The sequence below is a fragment of the Penicillium chrysogenum genome, assembly GCF_028827035.1.
Source record: "Penicillium chrysogenum strain IBT 35668 chromosome Unknown utg000001l_segment0_segment0, whole genome shotgun sequence".
Taxonomy (NCBI): Eukaryota; Fungi; Ascomycota; class Eurotiomycetes; order Eurotiales; family Aspergillaceae; genus Penicillium; species Penicillium chrysogenum.
The window spans coordinates 5309126-5322538 of record NW_026622749.1 but is presented as its reverse complement, the minus strand read 5'-3'; the positions used below and the strand labels follow the sequence as shown (position 1 = coordinate 5322538).

Here is a 13413-nt window from a genome sequence, read left to right as displayed (position 1 = left end):
CACCATCCACTGCCCCTACAATTTCTAGCCTTTGGCCAACCGGCTTCCCACCAACGAAAAATCAGGTTCTGTCATATCATAACACTATTAATGGAGCACATTATTAACGTCACCGAGGTCCGAAAGACCGAAGCTGCATCAAACCATCCCGTCGAGCCGAGGAGACAGGACAAGCCTGGCTCCCCGGCAGTCTCTCAGTACAGTCAGGACTACTCTCTGCTCCAACCAAGCACCCCGGAGCCATGCCTACCGTCCAGACAGGAGCTCCAGTCTTCTCCTGTTGAAATCCGGAAAATCGCCAATCCTGCTCCCCTAGGCCTATGTGCATTTGCACTCACATCATTCCTTTCGAATTGCATCAACCTCAATGTGGGAGATATACAGGCAGCTGGTGTCAGTGTTTCTCTTGCCTTGAATTATGGCGGCATAGCGCAGGTGTTGGCGGGCATGTGGTATGTTCTATCAACTCAACCCTATATATAGATCCCAAATCCCGCTACTTCATTTTGTGTATTACCCAGAGCTAATAAGAGCAGGGAAATGGCTATTGGAAATACTTTTGGAGCGACATCCTTCTGTTCCTACGGTGCCTATTGGATTACTTTTTCTCTTATCTCGACTTTCGATACTGCCGATGCTACAAAGAATATAGCAGACTCAGTATGTCGGAATGAGACATTGATGGGCCTGTTCATGCTGGTAAGCCACTCCCATCAAATCCAGGCACGAGCAAATCTACCACATGGTGGGGGGTATCTACTAATAGCATGGTATGTAGGCCTGGTTCATTTTCACTACACTGATGCTCGTGTGCACGCTGAGATCTAGCCTTGCGATGTTCTCTCTGTTCTTTTTCCTGGACATGAACTACCTCTTACTCGGCATCTCGCACATTCAATGCAGCTCTCATGGTGAGATTATTGTTGCAGTTCAGAAGGCAGGCGGTGTCTTTGGCCTTTTGGCTGCGTTTTCGGCTTGGTATAATGCCTTCGCTGGCATCTGTAATCACAGCAATGGGTTCTTCACGGTTCCCCTTGGGCATTTCCCTTGGTCTCCGGCTGCTCTTCATCGGGCTAAAGCTAAAGAAGTATGATCTTAGACTAAGAACGGCAAAAGTTAATATGTGTTTTCTCGTACGATTTGTCCGTTTGCCCGTTTGCCCGTCGTTGATAGATTTGCGACAAAATACAAAGTGAAGCTTTTTTTCGAATCTTGACTGCACTTGATTATATTGTTCTACATAAGAAGATTGTATTCTAAAAGTACTAAGTACCAAGTTTTAGGCTTGGCACGGTCCATCTAGTCAAGAGCTCTGGGCCTTACTTATAGTTGGCGAGACCTTTCATTATCAAAACTCAATGAAATAAGGTTTACCCAAATTTGGATCCCTGGAAGACTCCCATGCTTATTTCGACTCTAGTCGATGGCGCCCACAGGCCAACGATGCTTGATACCTACAATATAGGTTAATAGTGGGACTAATATTAACGGCGTTATCTATTATAGTAATTGTGCGAATAGCTTTATTTGGACAGATGTTTGAATAGCCATCCTCATTATCAAAGCTAAGATATTATCCATGGCAGATATCGTCAAAGATCCATGAGAGAAAGTACCATAGTTATAGTACATAGTATAAACTGAGCGTACATCAAAGTATGTTGCGGCATATGGTGGCGGCCATGCCATCCTAGATGGATGCCTTAGTGTTAGGCAGACTGAGCCTTTTGCTTGCTTGCTTGTTTGCTTTCCAGGTCTTTCCTAGATTGAATGCAACTGATTTCTCTTCTTGATCCTCCCCAGTAGTCAGCCGTTGATCCCTGACTTTGGAAAATTGCTCAACGATTTCGTTTTCCGTCACCCTTCTCTCCCTCTTCTTTCAATTACTTTCACTTGCTCTTACCTCAATCTTGCTTCTATCTTACAACGTGGTGTCCCTTCCAGGAAGCATTGGTACAGGTATTTTCATTTTTAGCTGGAAATTACCTCGTCTCTTGCGCGTGTTTTTGCCAGAGATGGCGGCCAGTCGTGGGGAACCAGTCATTCTCTGACATCCGCCCCAACGGGCATCATCTAACCCAGTTTCGACAATATTACGTCTCGAGTGGATACGTTTATAGCCGATGCTTTTCCCTCCAGAAAATCGAGTTTGCAGTGTTGCTTCCCGAGTACGACTCGACAGCGCGTGCTGTCCACGAAACCGAAGCAATTCGAGCCTGAAACATCGAAACTTTCATGAAGGCTGCCTACTATTTCTGTTGTCTGAATCTCTATTTTCAGAACCGTACATCGTAGAAAGAACGCGCGCTCGGCTGCCAAAAGTGCCAGCCTCGGAGAACATCAGACTTGCCCCAAATTGTTACAGCAGGATTCACAAAACCTCCAAGCTTAGGTTTTATCTTTAAATCATATGCGAATTAGACACGAAAGCTGTGATCGTGGAAGAAGAAAATATAAAGTTCGAACTAAAATGGATGTAACTCAGGGCTCATAGAAGCCCTAAGAGATGAACACTATTGCGGCATAGCCTGCCTCATGGCGTCATATGCAGGCGGCAAACCAGAGAATTAGGCTTACGAAGGCTTAAGCTTATTCATTCTGGTTTATAGATTCCAAGCCCATCGTGAGTAATGTACATTTAGAATGTCCATGGATGATTCACGTTGGTCTGGTGCTCACCGCCCGCCCTTCCGCCCTGGGCATTTTGACGGGCTTTTTCTTGTTGCCTTCCGCGGACCAGCTATTTTATTTCTTCGATCATTCAGCCCGTCGAGGCCGATTGTCAACTGCTCCGATTAAGATGAAACGCATTTCACCTGATTGAACAACACTCTCCCTTCAACGCGCTGCAATGGCCCAGTTTGTTCCGCGCAATGCATTCCCCCATTATGGGGCCATTCCGAGATCCTATTTCTTAGGACACCACAGGGCTGGTCTGACCAAGATGAAGAGCATGCTCTCAACTATCGACTACGTTGTCGAGTGTCGTGACTACCGAGCTCCCGTGACTTCGATCAACCCCATGTTCGAAGAGGCTTTGGGCAAGATCCGACGACTGGTCGTCTACACCAAGAGAGATCTGGGAAGCATTCCCCAGTCATCTGCCCAGAAAGCAGTAAGTATTCTTTTTGTCTGTCGTGGAATCAGGTAATAAGCTGTTGTTGGATATCAGCTAACACAGCCGCAGACAGAACGCAAATTGCAAAGTTTCGATCCAAAGAGCGCCGTGTTCTTCACCAGCTCATCCTCCCGCCAGGATGTCAGCCAGATCATCAGACACCTTCGAAACGACGCTGAAGCTCCCGATAAGTTAGTAGGCTGTCGAGTGTTAGTTGTCGGAATGCCTAACGTTGGCAAGTCAACACTGATCAACAACCTGCGCAACTCAGGCACGGGCAAAGCAAAGGCTTTGAAGACCGGACAGCAGCCTGGTATCACGCGCAAGGTAGCCACGCAAGTGAAAATTATTGACCGCGAGAACGGGTCACATGTCTACGTTCTGGACACGCCGGGAGTATTCATGCCGTATGTCCCAGACGCGGAGAATATGCTGAAGCTGGCGCTCTGTGGCTGTGTCAAGGACAATGTCATTTCACCGATCACCCTCGCGGACTACTTGTTATATCACATAAACCTGAATGATCCGACGGTATATAAACGCTGGTCGGAACCGACGAATGATGTGGCTCCGCTAATTGAAAGTTTTGCGCGCCAAGCTGGCCTTCTCGCAAAGGGCGGAGTGCCAATGATGGATGGGGCCGCGCTGCTGTTTATACAAAGGTGGAGGCAAGGCGAGCTGGGGCGATTTTTGGTGGACGACCTAAAAGTAGAGGAACAACGACGGGAGGATCCCACGCAAACACCACGCATGAGCATGACGCAGGCCTTGAGAGTGGAGAGGACAACTCGAAAGAACAAACCGCATGCAACTAGCGATCTATAACATACTGTACATATAAGGGGATATTGGTTGATATTTTGGAAATAATAATGATGTCATTACGAACAGAGGATGATGCTTGAAATGTGAAGATTTTGCAGAAGCACCCGTAACGCCCAACCCAAGCAAAGGACATGAATGAAAGCAAGGAATATTGGACGCAGTGTCTAGATCAAGAGATCTTGTCCAGAAGACGGCGGCGCCGCCTGTCGACAAGCTCTTCCTGGACCTCTTCCATGGTCGGAAGTCTCCATTCCACCCCGTCGCCCGCATCACCAGGTAGAGATTGCCAACCATCTTCAGCATCATCCTCTCCTTGATGGCGCAGGTGTTCAATAGACTCCTTCTCCTTCTGCTTCTCATACGCCAATAACGTGCCATCTTCCTCGTCAAGACCATAGCCGAAGTAGTTGGCATCAACCTTCCTCGTCGCAATATCTCCACCACGACCAGAAACAGCCTCTTCCTCCGCCGGTCCCTTCGCGCGAGTAATTGCAGCCTCGATCATTTCTTTGACACCCGGTAACTCCCTGGCACGGCCGTAATATTTATAGCCTCTCCCTCCACCAGGGATCTCACGCCCTTCGTCATCGTAAAGCCGGTTCGATCCACGCATGTAGTTCGGTCCGCCCAGGTTGCGGATTTGCATTTCCCACGCCCATTTCTCGCGCATGAGCTTGTTGATCTCATCGTTGAGATCGCGGATTTGGTAGTCGCTCAGGCTTTGCACGTGGATGCGTGATACTTTGCGCGAAATTTCTTTAACGACTTGTCCGCGCCAGCGCTCGCATACTGGCACACTGTCGACGGATGTGATCGCCTTGGGGCGTCGTGTGCGTGAAATATCAATGATTCCGAGGTCGGCTGCTTGCTGCGCTCGGAAGCGGAACAGCATCGACTGCGCTTTTTCACTGTTGCGTGCCTGTTACATAGCGGGGGCTTGGGTTAGCAAAATGTGACTCGACTCGGATATGGGGATTTCCTCGTGGATCGAGCTGAGACAGGTGAAACTCACCATTGTGAAGAATTGACCAAGTCAGCAACCCGACTTCTTCGGGTATCGTGGGCGTTGGCTGGGAAGAAATCCGGAGAAGAAATCATGAGCTTTGACAGCTTGAAGTGAGGTTGCGCGCTAATTGCCGCTTGCCGCGCGGATATCACGTGCCTTTTTTCCGCATATCATCAATATCGATCAACCATGCAACAGCCTTGTGTGTCTGGTTTGTTGCTATTTTGGGATATGTAATTTGTTTAAATCCAGCTCAAAAAATGATAAAGTTTCTATAACCCATCAACAGTACTATGGTCTTATGCGCAGCCATCAGGGTACGTCATACCCATGTGCCTCCTCTCCCTTCTCCATGTTGTATGTCAACCTTGGAACGTATATGTCAACGTGACAAACATCAATATAATATCGAGTGTACTGCATGGTCAAGAAATATCTCATCTAAAGAACATGGTCAATGTCACCGGCATTGCAGTCGATAGAGAAACAAGAGTTTGCTAACAAAGTGTGCCTACATCGGCTCCACATTCTAGAGGCAAAGTAGCGCTCTAACGGTGATGATTCTGGGCTCGAGAATGCGAAAGGGAATAAAGAAGACTATGTTGATTATGTAGGGCTGTCTCTCACGAAGATTTCCTACCTTATAATAGTCAGGCAATCCGGAAGTTGTCGAAGGATGAAGAATGAAGACAAATGAAATGGAAGGGTTGATGAATTGTTACATTCTCATCATTGTAGATAGCCTAGTCCACCCGTGGAGCATATTTACTCATGAACACAAAACGGAGACATGGATGAACGCCGAAAACAGAGACCAAGGGATAAAAGCTTAGCCTTCCAAACAATATGAACAAGCCCAAGGCCAGCTGAAAAAAAAAAGACTGGAACATCCCTTTCCCAAATGCAAATAAACCTCATTAACACAGAACATCCATCCATAATTAATGTTACAACTCCAAGCAGGATTAGCCTGCCAAACATAGCTTAAGCCCTATTCACAAAAAGCCCTTGGTGTTGCTGGGTTGCCGTTGGGGAATGTCATTAGATCCATAAGCAGCACTCCCGCGACGGCTCCCAGCATCGCTGAAAGCTACGGGACCACGCCCAATAGTACTGCCTCGCTCAACGCGCAGCGCCTTCCAGCCCTCGAGCTCGCGCTCCAGTCGCAATGCTTTCTCACGCTCCTCGCGGAGATCTCGCTCGGCGCGGCGGGCCAGCAGCTGGGCGTCCGAGTCGTTATGCTGGAGTTCTTCAATGTTGCGAAGGAGCCGCTCAATCTTGTCCCGAGCTCTGTTGACATCGTCATTCAACTGGGCGTTCATCTTATCCCGCCTGTCAATCTGGGCTTGGAGGTCCTTGACAGTGCGGTCAACATTACGAAGAGAGCGCTGCTCAGAGCTGTGCTTGTTCTCCTGTTCTTCCAGGTGGGTTTCAAGCTAATCGGCCAGGTTAGTATGAAGTGACAAAAGTAGGGCGTATAGCCATTTTAACTTACCTCCTTGATTCGTTTATGCAAGAAGCGAACATCTTGGCTACCGGAGGAGTAGCTCTTGGTTTCAAGATCGACACACCGGAGTTGTGCCTCCTTCAGCTGCTTCTCAAGTGCCGCCTTGTCCTTGAAGAGTTGGGCATTGGCCTCCCGCTCAGCAGTGACCTCCTTCTGCATTTCAGTTGCTAGGGCGTCTGCGCGGCGCATCTTACCAACAGCAGCGGCAGAGACATCTTCCTGCTGCGCAATTCTGGACTTGAGCTCAAGAAGCTCTCGGTCCATACTGGCAGCGTTTCGCATAGATGGACTCTCACCCTTAGCAAGGTCCTCAAGTCGTTCACCAGCTTCGGCCAGTCGGCCTTCTAGCATCTTCTTGTCCTTCAGAAGCAGATCACGCTCTGCCTGAACATCCTCAACGGCGGTTCGAAGGGTGCGCACCTGGGACAGCAGTGAAACAACCTTACTCTGAGCCTCGTTGTGTGCGTTGACAGCTTCGTCACGCGAGTTGGTCACATCCTGCAAAACGACATCCATGCGCGATTTCTCCTTAGCCCATGTCGAACTATTAAGGACTTCGTTGTCCCATTTGCTGCGAAGGTCTTCCAATTCTTCACGTAGACGCGCAGTCTCTCCACGCCCGTTGAGGACACGCTCGCGTTCCATCTCGAGTTCATTGTTGAGGGTAGAGAATTCTCTTTGGTACTTTTGTCGAGTTTGTTCCATCGAAGTCTCCTTATCCTCCAGGTCAATCGCGCGCTGGTTGCGGTAATCTTCGAGTTCATTCTGGAGACGTTGCTTAGCCTGCAAGGCACCTTGAAGCTCTGCAGCCTGGTCCTCCATCCGAGCCTCGAGGGACTGCGCCTGTCGCTGCAAGTCCTCAACAAGCGCATCCATCTCCTTGCGCTCGGACATAATCTGAGCACAGGTTTCTTCGGCTTCTTGGCCTTGGGACTTGGCGAATTGCTCAGCGCGTGAAGCCTTCATAACTGCAATTTCGGCCTGCTCGAGCTTGTTGAAGTACTCATCAGAGCGGCTCTTGTACAACATGAGGCTTGATTCCAGATCAGCCGACCTCGACGACTCGGCATCTAGGCGAATCTGGAGATCCGAAAATTCTTGAAGAAGCTGGTTACGGCTAACTGCATCTTGTTCTCTGCCAACTTGCAGCTCTTGCGCCTCAGACCGGGCATCACGAAGTTCAACCTCTAACGTGGCTCTGGCGCGCTTCAACTTTTCGAAGTGAGCCTTGGCATCACCAAACTCACTCAAAGTTTCATTGTGAACCTTGAGGAGTGAGCGCCTAGATTGCTCTTGGGAGTTGATAAGGTCGTATAGTTCTTCGTGTGATTTAGCTTGCACGTCGCGGAGGGATAATTCTCCGGAGCGGATGCTACGCTCCAAGGACGAAACCTTCTTGGAAGAATCGTCGAGTTGGTCGTGAAGACGGCCATTCTCGCGCTCGAGAAGCTGCATGCGACGAATTGAAGGACTGTCATCCTGCCAAATATCCGCAGCGGGAGTAGAGCGTCCAAGCTGGCTCTGAAGGTGCTTGTTCTGCATCTCGGTTATCTGGAGCTTATTCTGAAGTTCTTCCAGCTCGGCGGCTGTATCCATGCGCCTTTGGTAGCCCTGTGTATCCACTGTTCGGTCGGACCGCGCGGAGTCATTTGGTGCTTCGAAGACATTGTAGCGTCGATTGGGCGTAGTTGGGTTAGAGTATCTCTTAACAGCATTGTCGGAGTTTTTTCTGAGATGAGCCGGAGTACGGTTATTTGTCACTTCGTTTTGGTCAATCTCCTCAAGCAAAGCGCGCTTGGAGGATGAATATTTGGCGTCGAGCTCCTTCATTTCATCCGCATGGCGTCGGCGCATTTCAGCAAGCTGGCTCTCAGCTCTCGCGTATTTCTCCTCGGTGACCCCGAGCTTGTTCTGAACAGTTTCAAGGACTTGAGCCAGGTCAACTTGCTTGGAGAGGTGTGGCTGGACAGCCTCCCAGGATTGAGCGGGTTCAGTTGCCTCGGGCTCGAAGACCTTGTGCAATAGGATCAATTGGCGGTGCAAGTCCTCGATCTCCTTGTTCGCTCTATCAAGAGCACCCTGGGTCTGACGAGTGTTGGCCTGAGCCTGGTTGCGAAGTTGGCGTTCGGTTTCGAGCTTCCGATTGGCCTCTGCTAGTTGCAAGTTCGCTGTTGAAGCGGCTTTTTCAGCATTACGACTGGTCTTGTGTTCGCGATTGACCTCATGATTCAAATCCTCCAAGCTCAATGACAACTTCTCTTTCTGCTTCTCCAAGGAGGTGATCATGACCTGGGAGTCTTCCACTTGACGGCTCAATTTCTTGGTCTCCTCGTCGAGCCTGGCCTTCTCCTTCTGAAGATTGGTCAAACGGAGTCGATTGCTATCACTGGCCTTCGAGTTTGATCGGGCGATGTCAAGGTTCTTTTGCTGAATCTTGGTCAGAAGGGACCTGTTGTCGTTTTCGGACGCCGTTAACCTGCCCCTGAGAGTCACGAGCTCTCGTTCAAGGCGCTCCTTGTGTTGGTCATGGCGCAGACGGAAGTTGTCTGATTCAGAGATCGAGTGTGTGAGCTCTTGGATCCGCGCTGAGAGGTGTGATCGTTCTGTTTCAACCTCTTCAAGCCGGCGAGCCTTTTCCTCAAGGTCCTTGCGTGAACTTGTCATGCGCTCCTCGGCCTGACTCATGATCTTGCGTTCGATCTCAGCCTCGGCATTCATGCGAGCAGTTTCGGCGTCGGTGAACCTCTCACGGAGCTTGATCAATTCGCTTTGCAGTTCTTTCCTTGTGGTTTCCGCCGCAAGTCGCGCCTCCGTGGCACGACGCAGGCTATCTTGCTGGATGTACATCTCTTTCTCGATAGTAATCTTAGAGTCGTTCAGTGTCTCATATTTCTGAGTCAACTGCGCAAGATTGTGTTCGGACAGCATTTGCACGTCATCTCGTGACTGGCGCTCTCGACTAAGGTCGGCTTGAGCCTGAAACAGCTGGCTCTTGAGGTCATTAACCTGTTCCTCTAGCAACTTTCTGCTCTCTCCGGCCTCCGCGTCCTCGGATCTCTTATTCTCGAGCAGATTCTTGAGGTTCGCGGCTTCCCGTTGGAGTTGAGTCTGTTCGGAGCGCATGGCATCTCTCTCCGCTTGTACCTCACGGAGTCTTGATTGCATGTTGTCGTGGCGTGCCGCAAGTGAATTCTTCTCGGACTCAACGCTTCTCTTTTCTTCCTCGTGCTTCTGAACATCATTTCGAAGAACAGCGATCTCGCTCTCCTTTCGACGGAGGAGATCTTCGTAGCCTGTGGAAGTACTTGAGAGTTCGGAAATCTCATGACGAATTGACCTGTTCTCTTCGGAGAGGTCTCGGATTTGTTTCTTGGATTTGTCGAGCTCCTTAGAAGTGTTTGCGAGTTTGATATCAAGATCTTGGTCGGTTTTCAACAATTTGGCCTCCAGATCTTGAAGTTTACGATCTTTCAAGCTGACGTGGCTTTGAAGCATCTTGATCTCTTGACCCAATTCTTGAATTTGGCTATTCTTTCCAGAGAACTGGGCCTCGGTTTCAGAAAGCTTGCTGTCAAGTTCCTGAACTTGAGATTGCAGACTGTTCTTTTCTGACTCGAGTTGCTGAATGATCAAACCGGCCTGTTCCAGCTGGGTGATCCGGAGTTGCAATTGGTCGTCGATTTTCCTCTTCGCATCGACCAATTCATCCAGCTGCTCTTCAAGGCCTTCTTGGTCTGCGATTGCACCGGCAAGCTTGTCAGCGAGCTCCCCCTCTCTGTCTTGCAGTCGCTTGAAAATCTCCTCCTTGTCCAAGGCAAGTGCACGCTCACTTTCCAAAGTATGTTGTATCTTCTGAATCTCGATCTCCGTCCGACGTCTTTCTTCGTCCAGTTTGTTGCGGTCGGCAAGATCCTGTTTCATCTTGGCTTCGAGTTGTTGGATCTGTTCATCACGCTTTTTGACTTCCTTAGCATTCCTTGTGTCCCCCAGTAAGGGCTTCATTCTTGAGAACATGCGCCACCACGGGCTCCCCTTCAACTCTAGGTAGGCGTGGAAGTTCTGCTGGATGATCCTGGTTGCCTCTGCGCGGTAGAGTCGCTTGTTAGAAATTCGACGCTGGACAAATCCTCGCGCCACAGACTGGAACTTGGTCATGATAGTTCGGATGAGCTGGTCACGTTGCTCTTCTAGATCGGCCAGAACACCTGCTCTGAAGAAAACCTTGGTGCGCCCAACCCGGTACCAGCCACGGTCCATACCGAGCTTTTCCAGCATAGTGCGAGCGATACTCTGTCCCTCCAGGTAACCCTTCGGCATATTCTGGCAAAGAACCTCATAACGCTGTCGGAACTCCGTGAATGGCAAGCGGTTCGGAAATCCAGTACGAGCAATTCTAATGCCTTCCAGGACACCGTTGCATCGCAGCTGATCCAAAACCAATGGAGCGTGCAGCATCTTTGGCCGCTTCTTATGATTAGGCAGGATACAACGGACGAAATGAGGGTGCGTCGAGTGGAGCTCAGCCATCAAATTAGATAGCTGTTCCTTGTGCCTTTGGGCAGCCGTGCGGAACAAGCCCTTCTTGACACGGCTTCTGGGGTGGTTGCCACCACCATCCTCCTCTGGATCCGCACAGTCCGAGAACAGATGAGCTACATGAGGTGCTTTCGAGGCAGCCAACAGGCGTGTAATGTTGTCGTTGAGCGGGTCCTTGTTTTTCTCAAGCCAATCGCTTGTGTTGTACTCAACTTCCGCGGCGTAATGGGTGAGAATAAAGCCCTGGTTGAGACGAGACGCACGGTACTTTGGAGTCTTGCGGTCCCAAAGGCCATGGAGCTTTTCCGTGAATGATTTGTCCGTGGCCTTGGGCATCACACAATCCTCATCAAGACACGAGAAGATACCAATGGGGTTGGTCAACTCGATGAGGTCAATAGTTGGCTGCAGGTCCTTCCCGAAGTCGATGAACTGCCACTCAATCTGCTCCCTCGCATATTCTTCTTGTTCAAGAACAAACATATGGTGATTGAAGAATTGCTGAAGTTTCTCGTTCGTGTAGTTGATGCAGAGTTGCTCGAAACCGTTGTTGTCGAAAATCTCAAATCCAGCAATATCAAGGACTCCAATGAAATAGTTGTCGTCGCTGGCCATCGACCGACCAAGCTGGCCGTTAATTCGATCGACGAGATTTCCGAATCCGCGCTCATAGATACCCTTGGACAAGGCATCTAGGCCCATACGGACTTGTTCTGGCGTTTGGACCTTCTCCACCCATTCTCGGCCGGCCTTGACGCGTGGATGTAAAAGACCCTTGACAAAATCTTCGGCTTCAATACCAAGAAGGTGGCAAGCTTTTTCCACGCTAGAGTATCCCTCAGGTGCCAAAGCTGCTTGGTCTGCGCGCACACTAGCTTTGCCGACACCCACATTTCCCAGGTGCAGGACAGCAGCGACAGTCCGCAGGATACATAGCTGATCCTCCTCGTCGAAATCCATCACATGGAAGGCTTCAATTAACGAGTTCCATTCTTCCTGGTCAGAGACGCCCACGATGGAGTCATTTCCATCTCTAGTATAAGCAAAGTCCTCGATCTGAAGGTCCGATAGAAGAAGCTTCTCGCGTGTTTTGCGGTCAGCGCCTTGAAGAAGCTGGTAGAAAACGTGATAGTTTCTCTCGTTGGGGTTAGGCTTGACGACTCTTGATTTCTCGAGCAGATACCAATCAATCCAAGCTCCAGAAATTTGGCCTGAGCGAGAGAATTCGATGCGAATAAACTTTCCGAACCGGGAAGAGTTGTGGTTTCGCACCGTTTGGGCGTTACCAAAGGCTTCGAGGATCGGGTTGGCTCGTAGGATCTGCTGCGAAAGGCCGGTGAGTTGCTTCGCTCCAGATCGGCCATAAGGCGTATCGGAAGTGGCGACAGCAGCAAGGTACTGGATAACCTTCTTCGTATTTTCTGTCTTGCCCGCACCAGACTCTCCAGTTACAAGGATGCTTTGATTTTGACCCTCCTCAACAAGATTCCGGAAGGCCTCATCTGCCATGGCGAAAATATGAGGTCTGGTTTCCTCTCTCCCCCGACCCTTGTACATTTTGATGTACTCATTGGTGTAGATTGGTAGGGGACAGTACGGGTTGATTGTTACCAGGAAAAGTCCAGAATAAGTCTATACAGTCAGTAATTCGGTCACAATAGCGATTAGCGCATGTTTTCGGGTATGACGAACATAAATTAGGTCTGACTGATATCTGGTGTGCAGGTTATGCACCACAGACGCCTCGTTCAGGTGGGTGAGTTCTGCCATATCATCTGCCTTGTCAAACTTGGCAGGATTGACTTTGTCGACTTGATCTGCATCTAGTTCTCGTTGCTATTCCAGTGTCAGCACACTATATTTTCTTAATGGGGTTACATTCATACATCCCCATCGTCTGTCTGCACCAACAGCCGCCCTTCAGATTCCTCCAGAACCAGTCCCCGGATGAAGGCCTTTTGAGGGTCTCGTAACCACACATATTTGTTCCCTGAAAAGTCATTTTCTCCTTCGAGTCCGCGGATTTGATCCGCTCCCCGTCGTAGTTCCTCGGATTTGATAAAGCTTGGCGCAAATGTTCCGGAGGGACTGTTCTTTGCAGAATTCGATCGCTCCCGGTTTCCGCTTAGTGATAATGTTGGCGACAACTGTGACACGGATGTGTTGCGCAGATGACCTCTCGCTGACTCTAGCCCATGGGACGGTGTGATGATGGCCGATTTGGGCCTCCCCTGTGGTGAATGTGTTCCTTGTGAAGACGATGGGCGTGCAAATATACTGGCACGCTTTGGCGAGCCATTCAACTGGGAGGGAAGCATGGTGATCGTAGCTCAATGGGACATTATTTGAGTGCAGCAGTCGTTATCATAGCCAAGGGTATTTCCGCAATCCTAATTGTAAGTGTAGTGTAGTTGAGTGTAA

At 49.7% G+C, this 13413-nt stretch overlaps 4 protein-coding genes across 4 annotated transcripts; 2 read left to right on the top strand and 2 right to left on the bottom strand.

Moving 5' to 3' along the window:
* Window positions 1–90: 90 nt before the first annotated feature.
* N7489_002104 (acetate uptake transporter family protein) lies at window positions 91–1093 on the top strand (the record flags this gene model as incomplete). The annotated part of the gene is made up of 3 exons (XM_056707859.1): window positions 91–452; window positions 537–699; window positions 779–1093. 3 exons carry the CDS (start codon window positions 91–93, stop codon window positions 1091–1093), a joined length of 840 nt encoding a protein of 279 aa, XP_056572161.1.
* A 1758-nt stretch (window positions 1094–2851) lies between these two features.
* Window positions 2852–3943, top strand: N7489_002103 (putative GTPase MTG1; the record flags this gene model as incomplete). The annotated part of the gene is made up of 2 exons (XM_056707858.1): window positions 2852–3115; window positions 3188–3943. 2 exons carry the CDS (start codon window positions 2852–2854, stop codon window positions 3941–3943), a joined length of 1020 nt encoding a protein of 339 aa, XP_056572160.1.
* A 169-nt stretch (window positions 3944–4112) lies between these two features.
* Window positions 4113–4958, bottom strand: N7489_002102 (pre-mRNA-splicing factor ISY1; the record flags this gene model as incomplete). The annotated part of the gene is made up of 2 exons (XM_056707857.1): window positions 4113–4862; window positions 4956–4958. The coding sequence occupies 2 exons, from the start codon at window positions 4956–4958 to the stop codon at window positions 4113–4115; spliced, it is 753 nt and encodes a 250-aa protein (XP_056572159.1).
* Window positions 4959–5944: 986 nt separating this feature from the next.
* N7489_002101 (type II myosin) lies at window positions 5945–13310 on the bottom strand (the record flags this gene model as incomplete). The annotated part of the gene is made up of 4 exons (XM_056707856.1): window positions 5945–6385; window positions 6445–12624; window positions 12685–12828; window positions 12879–13310. 4 exons carry the CDS (start codon window positions 13308–13310, stop codon window positions 5945–5947), a joined length of 7197 nt encoding a protein of 2398 aa, XP_056572158.1.
* Window positions 13311–13413: the final 103 nt, after the last annotated feature.